The sequence below is a fragment of the Pinus tabuliformis genome, chromosome 5_1, assembly GCF_031772625.1.
Source record: "Pinus tabuliformis cultivar Carrire ecotype Pingquan chromosome 5_1, CPIR1, whole genome shotgun sequence".
Taxonomy (NCBI): Eukaryota; Viridiplantae; Streptophyta; class Pinopsida; order Pinales; family Pinaceae; genus Pinus; species Pinus tabuliformis.
This window is the reverse complement of record NC_142305.1, coordinates 323,804,943-323,819,041: the sequence shown is the minus strand read 5'-3', so window position 1 is coordinate 323,819,041 and position 14,099 is coordinate 323,804,943. Positions and strand designations below refer to the sequence as shown.

The 14,099-nt window shown below is 35.0% G+C and overlaps 1 protein-coding gene across 1 annotated transcript; it reads left to right on the top strand.

Annotated features, from left to right (window-relative positions):
* Positions 1-211: 211 nt before the first annotated feature.
* On the top strand, positions 212-1,493 carry LOC149164664 (germin-like protein subfamily 1 member 7). The gene is made up of 4 exons (XM_089430954.1): positions 212-491; positions 600-736; positions 846-982; positions 1,084-1,493. The coding sequence occupies exons 1-4, from the start codon at positions 283-285 to the stop codon at positions 1,255-1,257; spliced, it is 657 nt and encodes a 218-aa protein (XP_089287080.1). The 5' UTR covers positions 212-282; the 3' UTR covers positions 1,258-1,493.
* Positions 1,494-14,099: the final 12,606 nt, after the last annotated feature.

Sequence of the window (14,099 nt, the reverse complement as noted above, 5' to 3'; positions counted from 1 at the left end):
TCGTCAAGCAAATGCGAAAGTTTCAATAGCAATAGTTGGTTTTGCATGCATAATCGACAGTGATTTTGTGTTTTAATAAAAGTAGTTGCTGGCATTGGCATTTAGAGATATTCTAAACAATGGTGTCATTGAGAAATTGAGGAGGACAATTTCAAGGTTCAGGCCTATAAATACACATTACGCAGGTATACATCTGAACAAGCAAGTCGAATAATAATACATCGTTTCGTTTCTGAGCACATTTTCATACTTAATTACTGTTATCGTTTCCTTTCTTGCGAGATGAAGGCGAGTCCAGTACTAATTTCAATTGTGTTAGTCTTTGCTACTTTTCTTAGGTTTGCTTACTCGGCAGATCCGGATCCCGTTAGAGATTTTGAGACGGGATTGAGTACCTTCACTCTACGTGACATTTTCCAGAATGGAGACGTTACTAGCGATACTGGAGGGATTCGAGCTGCAACCAATCCTCAAAACTTTCCTGCAGTCCGGTAATATATTCACATACTGTTTGCTTGTAGATGCACAATATTTTGTTTGTATGGTGGCCTACATAGGTTTTGATAATACGTAATTAATGGTGTTAAATGATTTTATAGTACACAAGGGCTATCTATTGTGAGGTTTAAAATGGTTCCCTGTGGAAGTAACCTTCCCCATACACATCCAAGAGCTACAGAAGTTCTTTCTCTTTTGTATGGCGGACCCCTTCAAGTTGGCTTCGTTGACACCACTGGTAATTATGTTAATGTGAACACATTTCCTTTCTTTTCATAGTAACAACACCATGCCATCCATGAAATGTATGTAATCTGATGATCAGTACTCAAATTGATTTTCTATAGGTGCGTCACACATTGATATTCTTTACCCGGGGGACATTACCGTATTTCCCAGAGGTGTACTCCATTTTGAACTCAACGTTGGAAGCGTGGAAGCTGAGTATTTTTCGGCACTTAACAGTGAAAATCCCGGAACTTTGGTATGCCTTCTTCCCTGCACCAATTATATGTTTAGCTACAATATATTTCAGATGGTTATTGATTATATCATATCATATTGTTTTTGATGATATGACTTCAGACGAGCAGCGAAGCTTTATTTCATATTCCCCTGAGAGCACTGGCAACATCTTTGAACGTGGACCAGAGGGTTGTGAATTGGCTGAATTCAACAACGTATCGATACGCGCCTTCTCTGAAGAAAACTGCAAACAGCGGTTGTGAGCCCGGTAGAGATATTACGACAGCGTTTTAGTCAGCATTGCACCTTATAAGTATAAATAGAGTGGAATAAACCGCGCCAACGAGTAAAAGTCACCACGACGACTTTTGCGTTGGAAAGTTGAAATTATAATGATGATGGTGTACAAATAAATAGTCATAGATTTTGAATTTCAGCGTTTGTTTGATAAAATATCTCCCGTTGTGTTAGTCATTGCTACTTTTCTTAGGTCTGCTTACTCTTCAGATCCGGATCCAGTGCGTAGAAGTCTGCCGCGACGACTTTTGCGTTTGAAAGTTGAAATTATAATTATGGTGTACAAATAAATAGTAATGATTTTCAATTTCATCGTTTGTTTCATTAATTCTCCATATTTCGAACTTCGCTCGATTCTACACGAATCATATTTGGTTGATGGATTGTATTTTTATTTTATAGATTACAAAAAAATTGTAAAAAATTATGCAATTGTCAAAATCACTTGATGATTTCAGCTGCTGGGTGGCATCAAGTGTTCAAAACCCGATTAACCTAGGTAAATGATCCGATTCAGAACCTCAGAGTTGAGAAATTAATATACTCACCTATTGTTAGAGCATATTTATCAAATTCGAACTTGAGTTCGAATTCAATTAGGTGCAAGAAAAAAAAATTGATTACCTAAATTTTAATACACACCCTTTTTTTTAAATCTACCTATTATAATTATTTAAATATATGTTTTAATTCGGGAACCAATTGAGCTAACCATGATCACTCTTATAAATTATATAATATAATATTAATAGAAATTAAAATTTCTATATCAGTTACATAATAATGAAACATACAAATTTCACATTATACATTTTACAATAGAGTGAAACATTTTTTCAAAATATAAATTACTAATTAATAGTTAACTAAAAAATTAAATTCCTTTTATTTAACCTGAATAGATATATCTCTCATACCAATTTTTAATCTATAAATTAAAAATATAACATATATCAGTATTTTGCTTTACAAAATTTTTATTTAACCTTGAATAGATATATCTCTCATACCAATTATTAATTTATAAACTAAAAATATAACATGTATCAATATTTTGCTTTACAAAAATTCGTTCTCTGGTTAACCTATTGTGTAGCTCTGGGTATATCTCATAAGCCCTAGACTATTTATAAATCATAAACCATAAGTTTACATATATATAAAGAATTTCATTCAAAACTTGGCCATATAAATCACTCGCCGTCTAATTTACGTTACATAATTTCATTGCAATCGGCACTGTTCTCCCTTACCGAACTTCGAATCAGCGAATTGTTCGACGAATCGAATCGAACAACCGAATTTTCGAATTTTTTCAGCCAGTATGGCCAAATTTGGTAACTATGCTTCGAATTTTTTCAGCCAGTATGACCGAATTTGGTAACTATGCTTCATGGTGAATTCATCTGCAATTAAGGTAAATTGAGATACCGCTATACCTATTATAATTGGAATTTCTGCATGGGGTTTAGAAAAGGGATATAAGCTTCCTTTCTGTGGAAGAATCACTAAAGCTCCATCCAAAAGCGGGAACATGATATTTAATTATTTATTTATAAAAAATCAATTTTTCGGACATGGTATTTAATTATTTATTTATAAAATCAATTTTGGGTTTTAGATTGTTGAGAAGTGAAATAATGAAAAAAATCATTAACAATATATTTATGGATGAAGTTTAGAAAAACATTTATTCAACTATATTGTAGGATTATATATTTATTTTAAAAATAAATAATTTTTTTTTTTGATGTTTTAGGTAAAAATAAGATAAACAAGACAAATATTGCAGCCGATAGTCCGTGCCGTAAGCAAATGCCCCCTCACATTGCAGCCGATCCGATAGTCCCTGCCGTAATCAAATGCCCCCTCACTCTTACATGCTATGAGGAAGAAAGAATCCCTCTCCTCCATAGCGAAGGGACCCACCGCATTCTGGTCCTTCAATGATCAGAGAAAGTGGTTCTTACATAGCTTGAAAATTTAATTCCGCGTGATGGTTCCGTCCCTAAACGCAATCGCCTAGGAAAATATATGCATTTTACAGTGTTAAGACTTTTCATATATCATTTCAACTCCACGTTTGAGAAGAAATGGCTACTCCAGAATAATAATAATACTTCATGTATGAGAGATATTATTACTAATCCATGTTAAATATCGGTTGGCGTGATTGTGTGTATGACTTGGTTAAGGTGGATGGTTTTATGTTTTTTATTCCATGATAAATTTATCATCACGGTAGCATCAATATAGTTATCAGACATGCCGACTACGAATTTAGTAAATTAAATTTCCATAAACAAATGCCATAGTTTTAATTATAATTTATAATTTATTAAATAAAAGGTTAAAAATTCTTCTAATTACTTTTTGAATTTTAATTGAAAGTGATACACGTACTTGACATGCATATTTGTGAGTGCCGCTTGTTTCAATTTTTAGGAAAGTTGCCACCTCCTTTGTTCAGTTTTGCTGCTCTGTTCAACACAGAGTTTCGTTGCTCTGTTCAACACGCCTGGTTAGAGAACTACACAAACATTTCCAAAGAAATGTTTTTGAATAAACTTACACAACCTATCGTTAGCTATTCCAATTAAGTATTATTGAGTGAATTGAAGTTTTGTAGATCAGTGCCCTGCTTTCTCCGATGGCATGGCATCCGCGTCTCTGGACATCACCTTTCTCCAGCTATCGCTGGACGAGGTGGAGATCGAAGATGCAGAACACATGAAAATCGAAACTCGATTAGCTGAGATTATGGACAAATCAAAAAGTTCGGTAGAAATTGGCCTGAGATCCCTCCTCGACTCTGCCTAGCTAGTCTCTACTTTCATCACTGATCTTTTCTGCACCGCCATGTTCGATGTGACAGAGAAACTTTGCATACCCACGTACATTTTCATCACTGATCTTTTCTGCACCGCCATGTTCGATGTGACAGAGAAACTTTGCATACCCACGTACGTTTTCTTAACTTTGACAGCTTCTCTGCTTTCTCTCATGTTCTTTATTCTGAAGATCGAAATTCCATTTTCGTTGAAGGACGCCGATTTTCTAGTAGAGCTACCGGGCCTCCCACCGATCTCAAGCACGGATGAAGCCCTTTTTGGTTTGTGTTCGATTTTCATTCAAGGACGCTGATTTTCTAGTAGAGCTACCGGGCCTCCCGCCGATCTCAAGCACAGATGAAGCCCTTTTTTGGTTTGTGCACCATTTCTCGTGCTTTCGGCAAAGAAGCTAGCCGACATCGATTCCTGTGGGTGTTGCGCAGTACTCCTTTAAGGTCCTTTAAATCCGAAGAGAAAACAGAGGCTTTCTCTACTCTCCTGTGGGTGCTGCACAGTACTCCTTTAAGGTCCTTTAAATCCAGCGAGAAAATAGAGGCTCTCTCTGCTTCGTCCATGGCTTCATACAAATTTCTTCGGCATAATCTCAAACCCTGCCAGAGGCTCGGTGACCTTCCTCAGCCTTGTGGCTATGGATCTTTGTTTCCGTCTTCCAGAGGCTCGGTGACCTTCCTCAGGCTTCTGGCTATGGATTTTTGTTTCCCTCAGACGGCCGCATTAATCTTCAGGCTTGTGGCTATGGATCTCTAGATCTCTGTTTCCCTCAGATGGCCACATTAATCTTCAACAGGAGTTCTGTTGCTTGCCTCAAATGACTATTAAAATTAGCTCTCTGTACAAGTAGCTTTCAGATCTCTCATACAGTGACTCAGAACTCGAGCTTCAAAGGCAATATTGTGTCCAACACCAGGGAGGTGACGACATGCAGTTTTCCACAACATGCGCTGAAGTGGTGATGTGCGGTATGTATTATACTGGCTTTTGATATTTATTACACTAGAGAAGAATTGAATATGGTGATTTTTTTACACTAGAGAAGAATTGAATATGTACTATATTGGTTTACTGGTTTTCAATATGTATTACATTGGAGGAGAAAAACATAAACAAACATGAAATGTTTCCTAATTAATGTTAATTACATCCTAGCATTAAATTGGCATTCGACTGAAATTTGAAAGGATTATCGTAAGTTTTTTTGAATCATTTTATTTCCGTGCACTAAAACGTTCAAATGAAAATTGTGCATAAAAATTTGTTTGATGAAATATTTCCGCTGAAACATTGGTTAAAAGGTAAATGTGATGATTAGTTAAAACAATTTAATGCTGGAAAAACGCTCATCGATCGCAGTAGTCCCTGCACTGCCGATAGCAGTGACTAATAATTTTATTCGTGAGAATTAGAGTCTTGTACTCACTATATTGTGGAATGATTATATATGTATTTCATAAATAACTTAATAAGTAAAGTAACTTAATTTGTTTGTTTATTTATTTTTTCAAGAATAGATTACATTTTTAAATTTAGTTTTTAACAAGAAAATAATTTTAATCATTTTAATTTAATAAATTAAAATAGTAAAATTTTATTGAGTTATTTTAAAATAAATAAAAATATTTTTAAAAATTTATAATTAAAATTTTTATTAATGGAATGGAATTGCAATTTTTATATTATTTTTTTTATTTCATATATATTAAAGTTGAAATTTTGCCCAAGGAAGAAAGTCAGCGTAAAGGAATAGAGGTTGTCTTTACTAGGTCAGTCCCTCTTAGTATGAGACTTGAAATTGGGTGGGGCTATAATAACTATTGCACCCAACCATCCAAGAAAAACTCAAATGAATATATATATATATATATATATATATATATATATATATTAAAGATAAATATTTTTATGTATTTGAACCATAAGAATAATAATGGGAATAAACAAAGTAGTATAGATTTTCGACAAGTATCTAGTGGAAAATCACTAGAGAGGGTTTTCTCAAAGAGTGTGTTGTGTTAGACGGGGTTAGATTCCATAATGGAGAAATAATTGTTATATTTTAGGTTGGATAGTCCGGATTATTTATTGATCTTCCATATCTAGCTGGACTTCACTCCACGGCTTATATCTCATTCTAAGAGAATGATGATCAAGACGAGTGGTAGTTCACCTTTGTTTCAATATTATAATTCTTTTACATCCACACATGATGCAAATGTGGAATTTGGTAGGGTTTGTTCAATTCATGCATACAAGAGTATTGGGGTAAAGTTTTTTGCTTCTATACCATTTCCTTTGTCTTAGAATAGGGACTCTCTAGTTTTAAATTCTTCCCCAAAGAAGTAGGTTACTAGTATTGGGATCCAAACCCGTGCTAGCGATAAATGTTGGTGGAATCAAATCAATACACGAAAATGAAAAAAAATATGGTCATGGGAAAGGAGGCATCTTTGAGATCCCCAAGGTCATGGATTCAGTACTTATAGGAAGGTTTTGCATAAAATATGTTTGAGCATCTTGTCCATTAAGATACATAGAGTGATCATGAAAATACATTTTGGGATACATCCCAGTGTTCCATAAATTGATTAGCGGATGGTTATGTTTTTTATTTTGAATAAAAGAATGTTGATCGAAATATGGAGATGGATTGGAATTGGGGTAAATTTATGTTATTGTTGCAATAACGGTTCTTTGAATTTTTCCCTCTAAGAACATCATTTGAAGTACAAAAAAAATGGGAGATTCTCCCTCAACTATTGTGGGCTCTGCGTTGCAAAGATTGTCTCAAACCTTTTGGAAATAAGATGGGAAGGTTCATTTAATTGGAGTTTAACTAGGACTCAAATGTTGATAGAAGACGGGCTTCAATTTGGATAGAGGTTGATATGAGTAAGGGTTGATGGAAAAAATGGAATTCCCATGGGGTTCATGGGTTTGATATCAAAGGGACAATTATCATTGAATCCCTTTTCAATGCTTTAATTTTCATGAAGTTGGCCATTTTTATTGTCTTGCCACTAAGCCACATCTATTTACCAACCTTGGTTGGAATCATGAGTAAAAGGTCGCTAAGGCATTCATGAGTAATGTCTTGTCACTAAGGCACTCTTTTGAGTTTCATGAGACTCATGGCCCATGGTCTACAATAGAAAATAAACACCTGCTATTATTATCTCTATCTATCCACACTTAGCTACTCTTCTCTACTATGGAACAAAATACAAGAAAATATAGTGGAACCTCTTTTCCTCCTAGTGGCTCGGTTATAACATAGGATGATAAACAACTCGGATTTAAATTTGACCCATTAAACACTCACTATGAGTTAAAAATCAAAAACCATAGAGTATTCTTAATAGTCCTCATATGGCTAGCACCTTTTCGATGAGTTACAAGGGTTGATTTGGTATCCTCTCAAATTATGGTTGTTAATCACGATAGGTCAAATTTTGGGAGACATAATTTTTACATTTGAACTTTTAGTGACATGATTCGTGCACTGTTTGAAAGGTATTCTACTGTAGAATAATGATACATGATCTGGAGCTTAAGAGGAAAAGTTTTACCCCAAAAGAAACATCTTTTAAAACCTTAAACTGGCCCCAAAAGGTTGAGACCCTAATTCTCCAAGCTAATTTCCATAAATAAAACTATTCCTATGAGATGATTCATTCAATTTTTCCACTATAATATCATTCATATGATGAAAAATTGTATAATGGTCCAATTTAGACTCCCTATTTTGGGAGGATTTTGGTCTGAAAAATATTTACTAAATGATACCTTATCCTTGTAGTGCCATTTAATATTTGTTAGAAGCTATCCCTTCAACCCAATTTACCAAAGGGCATGCTACCCCTATCTTATAGTTCTAAACCTCTTATGTAAAATTGTATCCTTTGTCAACTCTTCCTAAGATTATAGTGCTAAATCCTCTATGGAAGGTACGACGTTCTCCTCTTCTTGGTCCAATATGGAAGACTCATTGAGTTTTACATTTTTTAGATACACCATTGAGTAAATGCACATGAATTGGTGTAGATTGAGTCTGTAGGGATTATAACCCACCTTTTGCAGTATCTTCAAAGGATTATATTATAAAGCCTTGATTTTCTTACCAAGCCCCTATAGCCTCAACTTTTTCAACTATAACCATACGATGTTTCCAACTATGAATGACCTACTTGTCATGTGATGATCATGCCTAGTCATGTATTTTTATTGTGACTTCATCAACACATCCTATACCTATAAATGGATCTTCTAGATCTTCTAAAAAAACATCCTTATCTTAGAGCATCCTTTGTCATATCCTCCATTAGTCCTCCTTCCCACTTGTATATAACATCTAAAGGTGAAGTTGGAAAATATCCAAAACAAGTCTCAAATCGAGACTTGAGAATTGAAGTGTGGACTACTTTATTGTAGAAGCACTATGTAGACCATATTTTCATCTCAATACTTTGAATGCTTTTTATTGTAATGCCTCAAAAGCTATACCAAAGTATTGTTGACTACTTCTACTTTACCACCTATTTATGGATGAAGTGATGTAGACCTCTTCAATTTCCTGTCCATCTTCTCCAATAACATATTCCAAAATCCACCAACAAATTTGATTCCCTTATCTAAAAAAAATGTTTCTTGGTATCCCAAAATGAACCTAAACATGCTCAACAAGCAAGTTTTTTTTCTTCTTGCACTCTAATGGTATTTTACAGTGCTTTATAGAACACATCTTACAAAGCCTATCAATAACCATGAATAGATAGTTATGTCCCTTTATCATTTTTGGTAAACCTTCCACAAAGTCCATGGAAGTGTTTTCCCAAGGACAAGTGTGTACAAGGAAATGATGGTACAAACCTTGTTCCCTATTACTAGGCTTGCTAGTACAACAAAGCATATATCCACTTATGTTCCTAGGTACATATTCTCACATTATACGCTAGTACACATGCCTTAGTGATTGTTACATTATCTTCCCTACACAAAATTTCCCTACAACATTGCAGGTGTGACCCTCTATAATTAGTTGCAATCACTAACATTTAGGAACACATAACTTGTCCATCTTGTCGAGTAACTCATTCTAGAGATCATAATCAACTTTGTTGTCACCATCCTCCACATGAATCTAGCCATGTAGTTATTGATACATCTCCTTGAAGTCCTCATACTTTGTATATGCCTCTCTATATGCATTATGGGTTAAAGGCTTCATGACCATAAGAGTTCCCAAAACTATGATTTTTTTATCCTGGAACACTCCCCTATATACCTATAGCAACTCTTCCAATTCTTGTCTTTGTTCCTTAGTGAATCCTTCTAGGGAGTCTTTTTTTCTCATTAACTCTTCTATAGACTAATTTCCTCATAAGAATAATAAAACATAATTCTTGCTAAAATTATCAATTTCTTAGCTTGGTTGGGACTTGCTAGTGAGATCTTTGAATTTTCCTTGTGCACGTTGGTGATGGTTTTTTTTATTTTTTGTCCATGATGAGGTAGTATTGGTAGGCACTTTGCATGAGGATTTCATCCCGCATATACAGATAGGCACTCCCAAATACTACTTAGCATATGTCAATTAGAATTATATCTAGAGTCCACTTCATGAATATAACCAACACTGATATGAAATTTAATTTATATTATGTTTTTACCTTGATTTATGCATTATTATTTACCCATACCAAATGATATGGGAAATGATGATGTCAAACCTATGTTCCCTTGTTTACTAGCTCTACTGCAATGATATTTTCCTGTGAACTTGAGTAAAACAACGCATAATATTTGTCTTTTTTACGTGTATTTTTATATGGAAGAGTTTGACCATCTCCTTCTCTTCTTGTTGATGAGGGCTTCTAAGAATCACCTTCTATATTGATGTGCAAATAATCGTCTGATCCACATTTGAGCTAATTTCCACCTAGTAATATAATAAACATATGGCTATGATACTTTTCTTCTTCATATCCTTCTTTCGATTCTTTAGGTTGATCTCTTGATGTAAGTTCTAGCACTTCTCGTCTATGTGACCATTAATAATGTAGTGGTTGCAATGCTTTCTAGGATATTTGTACTAGTGTTTTATGGTTATTGTCTTCTTGTCCTTCCCTAATTTCCACTTATTCTTCCCCTCTTTAGAAGCTTCCTGGTGTTCCTTTTTCTTTAAAAAACTTGATTTCCCTTTCTTCTAGCCAATGTGTTCCAAGTATTATGCCTATACACAAGGCTCATCCACCATTCCGGGTTTGAATAGTATCACTTACTTTTGTAGAGGGCTATGTAGACCCCCTAAATACTTAAGGAATATGTGTGTGTTCTTGGGAGAAATACCTTCCAATATTTCCATCATCTTGAATTCTATGTTCTACTCTAGTACACTCTACCCATGTCTCTATCTAAAGTCATGCCACTAGATCCTCTGGTCCTCTACATACTCATTAAGGTATAATTTTCACTTTATGAAAGTTTTAATGTCATCCCACTTAGTTAATAGAGGACCGCCCTCTAGCCTAAGGTTTTTATGTAGCTTTCTCACCAATTGAGGGCATGGTCATCTAATTTCAAACAAGAAAATGAAATATTTTGTCCGTCATATATGTGGTGAACATTGAAATAACCTCTAACTATTGCAATCAATGATTTAATTTGAAAGTATCTACCTCACCATGATACAACTCAATATCCACCTTCACTTCCATATTTAAGAGAGACTATGAATGGTTCACGGTGCTCAAACTCAACTAGTCTCTTCTGGTTTCCTAAACTCCTCCTTTGGTTCTTCCTAATTTCCTGATTTTCCCTCCAATCTAACCTCTAAGTTGTAACATTCATATTCTTCAAACGATATGATCTTATTGGTTATGGTTTCCATGAGGAGGCACACATTATGGTTTACATCTGCAACCCGTTCTTCCAGCCACACAAACCTCTCCTCTATCAATTCTCAAATATTATCATACATTGGTTCATTAGCCAATGATGGGGTTTTATGTAGTATACCTAGGGGTGGATAATATGGGCTACCTAGGGGTGTACCCAAGGGCATAATGTGATGTAAAAAGGAGACCACAATTAGTTAATATAGTAAATAAATCCTGCATTAATGATGATTGTAAGTGGTTGACCCTCATTATAAAAGGGGACCACAATTAGTTAGTTTAATTAATGATGATGAATAAAGCCATGAATAAAGCCATGGTGTGGGTTGTGATATGTTAAAGCCTTAATTGATTGTGTTTCCTTCTTCAATTCCCCAACTAATGGTGCCTAAGTGGTGTCTGGGCCCTTTTGTGGTAACTAATTTTGTTTCGATGCTAGTCTGTCTTCCATTATTGCCTCCACCAAGGACTCATCATCTAATGTGTCATTTCCTATAGATTTTTTTGCTTATGCCTCCTCGATCTCTACCTATTTACTAATGGAAATATCTTGCAAGGTAATTTTATTCTTTTTGTACCATGGCTTTCCTTAGTTCTGTTTTTCCTTTACTTAATATTTCATATTTTTCATGATTTTCATATTTAAATAATTAATTTACATGCATATATGGATGACTTCAGACCATAACTTTTTAATACCAACAAAACATAAATAGCTAAACAAATCAAGAAGGATGAAAGAGTAGTAAAATATAGGCTCTAGCTAGTAGTAAAATCACTTGAAAAAACATATGCATTCAAAGAAGAAAATTAACAATATTGAATCCAATTACCTAAAACCAATTGAGCGATACCACTGTTCACATTGTTGGAAAATGTAACTAGTTTTGGTCTTCATAATTTTCAATGTACTCAAGTCATTATGTATATATTGTGTTACAAGGAAAAGGAGAAATGGGTTTCATGCTCCATTTTGATGGTCATCTAGATAAAACATATTCTTCATGCTTCTAAGGTTTTTCATGTGAAAAAATAGCTTTCTTGAATCAAGAGATTTATTATCATTTGTATAAAACCCTATTGGGCAAGTTGTAACATACAAAATATATTAATTTTGAGTCTAGAAAGGTTTATAAGCCTCCTAACACAAGTCATCCCTGGCAATGACAAGTCGGCCTAGAAGAGGCTATTCAACCTCATGGAAAGCCTATAAATAGAAGTATCTTCGATGTCATTTAAAACCAACTTGATGTCTTAAGAAGAATTTTTATCTAAATCTAGGAACAAGAAGCAAGAGTGAAAGTCTTGAAAGTAAGTAGAAGCAAGAAGAATATGCTCTTGGGTCATTCTCTCTCACACGTGTGAAAAAACTAGAGTTTCTACAAATACTATAGGGTCGAAGTTGAAAGTCAAAGTTGGGGGCCAAAGTTGAATCAAGAAGCTGGTGGAAGCAATATTGATCTTTGTTGACTTGGTTTATCTATAACCTAATTGGAAGGGTTGACTTGTGCTTGAAGGATCACTTGGTCTAGGGTTTTGGGCCTTGGTTGTCTCATTTGAAGCAAATTCTATATGAAGAGAAGAGCTTCTTTCTAGGTTTTCCCCTTGGAGGGGATTTTCCCTAGCTTGGAGCCTAATACTTATGTCCATTGTATTTACTATTTTTGCTCTTGATAATTGTTTGATGGAAAGATAAGGATAAGGATGATTTAAATGAATAGCTTCCTATTGTATTCTCCAAGATGGAGTCAGAGCTAAGGTGAACAAGAGAAAGGCAGTTGAAAGATCATCTTGAAGAGTTTTCTTGTCAAGGGGAATCATTTTCAAAAGGACACAAGGAAAGAAGAAGATCTATTGACCTAGAAGGAAGAGAATAACATCAAGCTTTCAATGAAGTCGACCTCATCATCAAGATCTCATTGAAGGAAGGAAGGAAAAATTATTGCTGAAGATTCTCTAGTACATCATCTTAAAGAAGAAGAAACATCAAGGAAACTTGGGATCATCATTCACTCTTTGAAGATACCATTACTGAAGGCATACTAGAAGTCAACTGTAACAACCCTGGTTAAAAATCCATGTAAAAATATATAAGACCACGTTTGATGGGACATGTATTCCAAGTTGAATGGTGGGTAAAAAACATCCTAGTGAGTGTTCATTTAGTTTATTATGGCTAAATAAATTGGCAAAGGCAATGTCAAGGCTTTGGAAAGGCATGACGCATTATTTGGCATTTATTTATGAAAATAATGGAAATTAGGAGAAAAGGAATGTGAAAGGTCATAGGTTGCATGTGAGGAGGAAAATGAAGGAAAATAATGGAAAATGAAGAAAATAGAGGTCTCATTAATAAAAAGGCTTATGAGGATCAGTTGGTGGGCTTGGTCAATTCAATTTTGGAGCTCTCTCATTATTATCTCTCTCTCTCTCTCTCTCATTCTTGGATACTTAGAGTTTCTTGGAGCACCGTTGGAGAGTGTGGATGGATCAAGAAGGAAAAGGAATAGTAGGAAAGTGCAAGAGGACATCGGGATTAGCAGCTACATTGGATTCTTCTTGCAAGTACTGAGTTGCATGTATGTTTTACTCACTATTTTTGACATGCATGGAATATGCATGTGGTTTTTTGGTCATTATCTGTCATTGGCATGGTGGATGGCTAGGATTGATAGTGGATTTTCCTAGCCTTTCCATTTCCTAGATAGCCATGGTGATTGTGGATTTATTTCCTTGTTTGTTTTGTGTTGGTTTTCATGTTTCCTTAGCTTGGATTGAGTTACTTGTTCCTGCAACCTTGGTTGGACAAATGCTTTGGAGCCCTGTATCATCTTAGGTTGAATTACTAGTCTTGGAGCCTTCATTGGACAAATGCTATGGTGACCTTGGTGGGTTGAGTTACTAGTCCTGGAGCCTTGGTTGGACAAATGCTCTGGAGCCCAATATAAGCTATGGGTTGAGTTACTAGTCCTAGAGCCTTGGTTGGAACAAATTCTCTAGAGCCTTGGAAGGCTTGTATAGAGACCAATCTGATGATGGTTTTGTGATGTTCGACTATGAGGTGGAATCATTGTTTGATGGGTTGAGGTGGTTGGCC